At 49.4% G+C, this 2,042-nt stretch overlaps 1 protein-coding gene across 1 annotated transcript; it reads right to left on the bottom strand.

Moving 5' to 3' along the window:
- Nucleotides 1–1,284: 1,284 nt before the first annotated feature.
- On the bottom strand, nt 1,285–1,994 carry LOC116001465. Its single transcript, XM_031241337.1, has 2 exons — nt 1,875–1,994; nt 1,285–1,779 (listed from the first exon to the last, which is right to left on the bottom strand). Exons 1-2 carry the CDS (start codon nt 1,971–1,973, stop codon nt 1,285–1,287), a joined length of 594 nt encoding a protein of 197 aa, XP_031097197.1. The 5' UTR covers nt 1,974–1,994.
- Nucleotides 1,995–2,042: the final 48 nt, after the last annotated feature.

A 2,042-nucleotide genomic window follows, 5' to 3' on the forward strand; every position in this document is an offset into this window, starting at 1 on the left:
CCTTGACGGACTGAAGAAGAAATTACAAAGTGCGAGTCGAGGCTGGGTAGAAGAGCTCCCGTATGTTCTTTGGACCTACCGAACCACTCCGCGACGGGCGATCAACGAAACACCTTTCTCGCTGGCCTACGGATTCGAAGCAAGGGTGCCGATTGAAGCGTGGCTCCCTACCGCTCGGGAAAGGAATTACCAGCCGGAGGAAAACGACGAGTTGCAAGGTGCAGAGCTCAACTTCATTGACGAGAAAAGGGACATGGCGGCATGAAGAATGATTGAGTACCAGAAGGCCGCCAAAACTTACCATGACGGACGGGTGAAACCACGTTACTTTCAAGTCGGCGACTTGGTGCTCCGGTGGAGAGAAGCTAGTAAACCAACCGAACAAGGAAAATTTGCTAAGAAATGGGAAGGGCCCTACAAAGTGGCAGCAGTAGTCCAACCCGGCACCTACAAATTAGAGACTCTCTCCGGTCGACTGATTGACCGAGTGTGGAATTCCGAACACCTCATACAATTCTACAAGTAGTGTAGGGTGACTAGCATCATACTTGTACTCGGATGGTTAAATGAAGATTTTCCTACTAATATCGTTGTAAGATTCACCGACCCCGGTCGGAATTGCTTTACGTCGCTCCAAAAAAAAAAAGAAAAAAAAAAGAGGTCGGTCGGCCGAAGTAAGGAGCAAGCGTTTTTCCCGGCTCTTTCGTTTGAGGTTCTGCCCGGTGAGTAATCCCGGCCCTACCTGCACGATTTTGACCGGTCGAGTTGTGACTAAGTTCACTTGATTATTTCCCGGCTCTTTCGTTTGAGGTTTTGCCCGGTAGTGTTATCCCGGGCCTACCTGCATAATTTTAACCGGTCGAGTTGTGACTAAGGTCACCTATTGATTTTCCAACCTGTTCGTTTGAGGTCTTTTTTCAATTGAGCTGTCTCAGCTCTACTTCAACGATCCTGCCCGGTCGGCGTTATGGTTGAGACCACTTACTGATTTTGGAAATCATCACTTAAAGATTTTTTCCAATTGAAATTTTGGCAGACCGACCGCTACGGTCCTGCCCGATCGTCCAGGTATCAATACGACCGGAGTGGAGGACACCCAGTCGGTCGGATATAAAAACATGAAGATTAAAAGTTAAAGGAAGACTACATGAAGCAAGGAAATAAAGAACTATTTTAAGCAAAATAGCAAGTCTGACCGACACAGTAACGGGGTCGGTCTCCCGGGCACTAGTAGTTCAAGTCTGGAAGGAAAGGAAAACGAACTAAGAAGAGTGAATCAGAAAGTTAAGGGACATGACTCTGGGAGTCAGCAGTATGCGGGTCGGTCGAACCTACAGGAGGATCACTGAAGGGCTCTGGACGAGGTGGAGGAATCTGCTCAGGTAGCAATTCACGGACCGACTCCCAATCCTCAATACCATCTGCGAGTGCCTGGTGAACAGACTCTTGCATAACATATTTCCCTCGATGGAAACCCCAGGCGGTCACCCGACGTAGCGCCTGCAGACCTACGGGGTCCTGATGTAGTGTTTGGAGTAGAGGGGCAACAGCATCTTCAGACGAGCAAAAAGACTTGACCAGGGCAGGCAGATCGGCCGGTCGGGATGGGTAGAGCGTGGCGGCGTCCCGAAAGAATTGATCAGAGCCGGGATATCGATTCAGAGATTCAATATGAGCCTCCAGGTGCCTTACTTTCTCCTTGAGTTCCCGTATTTCTTGATCACGATTTGTAACATCGACAGTCGCCCGGACAAACAACTCGGCAGCCCCACTAGCAGCCTGACATGGGCGCAAATAGATATGGTGAAAACCAATTAACTAAAAATAGAGAGAGATGGAAGGAGCGAGTGGCAGTTAATAAATGAAGCAAGTACCTGGGATATGTGATGGGCAACCTGCCCCGCCACATAGTCGGTCTTCTCATTGACAAAGTCCTCGGGTGGAGGACTCATCTTGAAAAGCATATTGAACATCTCTGGTAGACTAAAAGCGCCACGGGCAAGTGCATCAGCGAGTCCAGGCTTCTCCCCAGTCAGCCGGGC

This window comes from Ipomoea triloba, chromosome 13 (genome assembly GCF_003576645.1).
Source record: "Ipomoea triloba cultivar NCNSP0323 chromosome 13, ASM357664v1".
NCBI classification, from domain to species: Eukaryota; Viridiplantae; Streptophyta; class Magnoliopsida; order Solanales; family Convolvulaceae; genus Ipomoea; species Ipomoea triloba.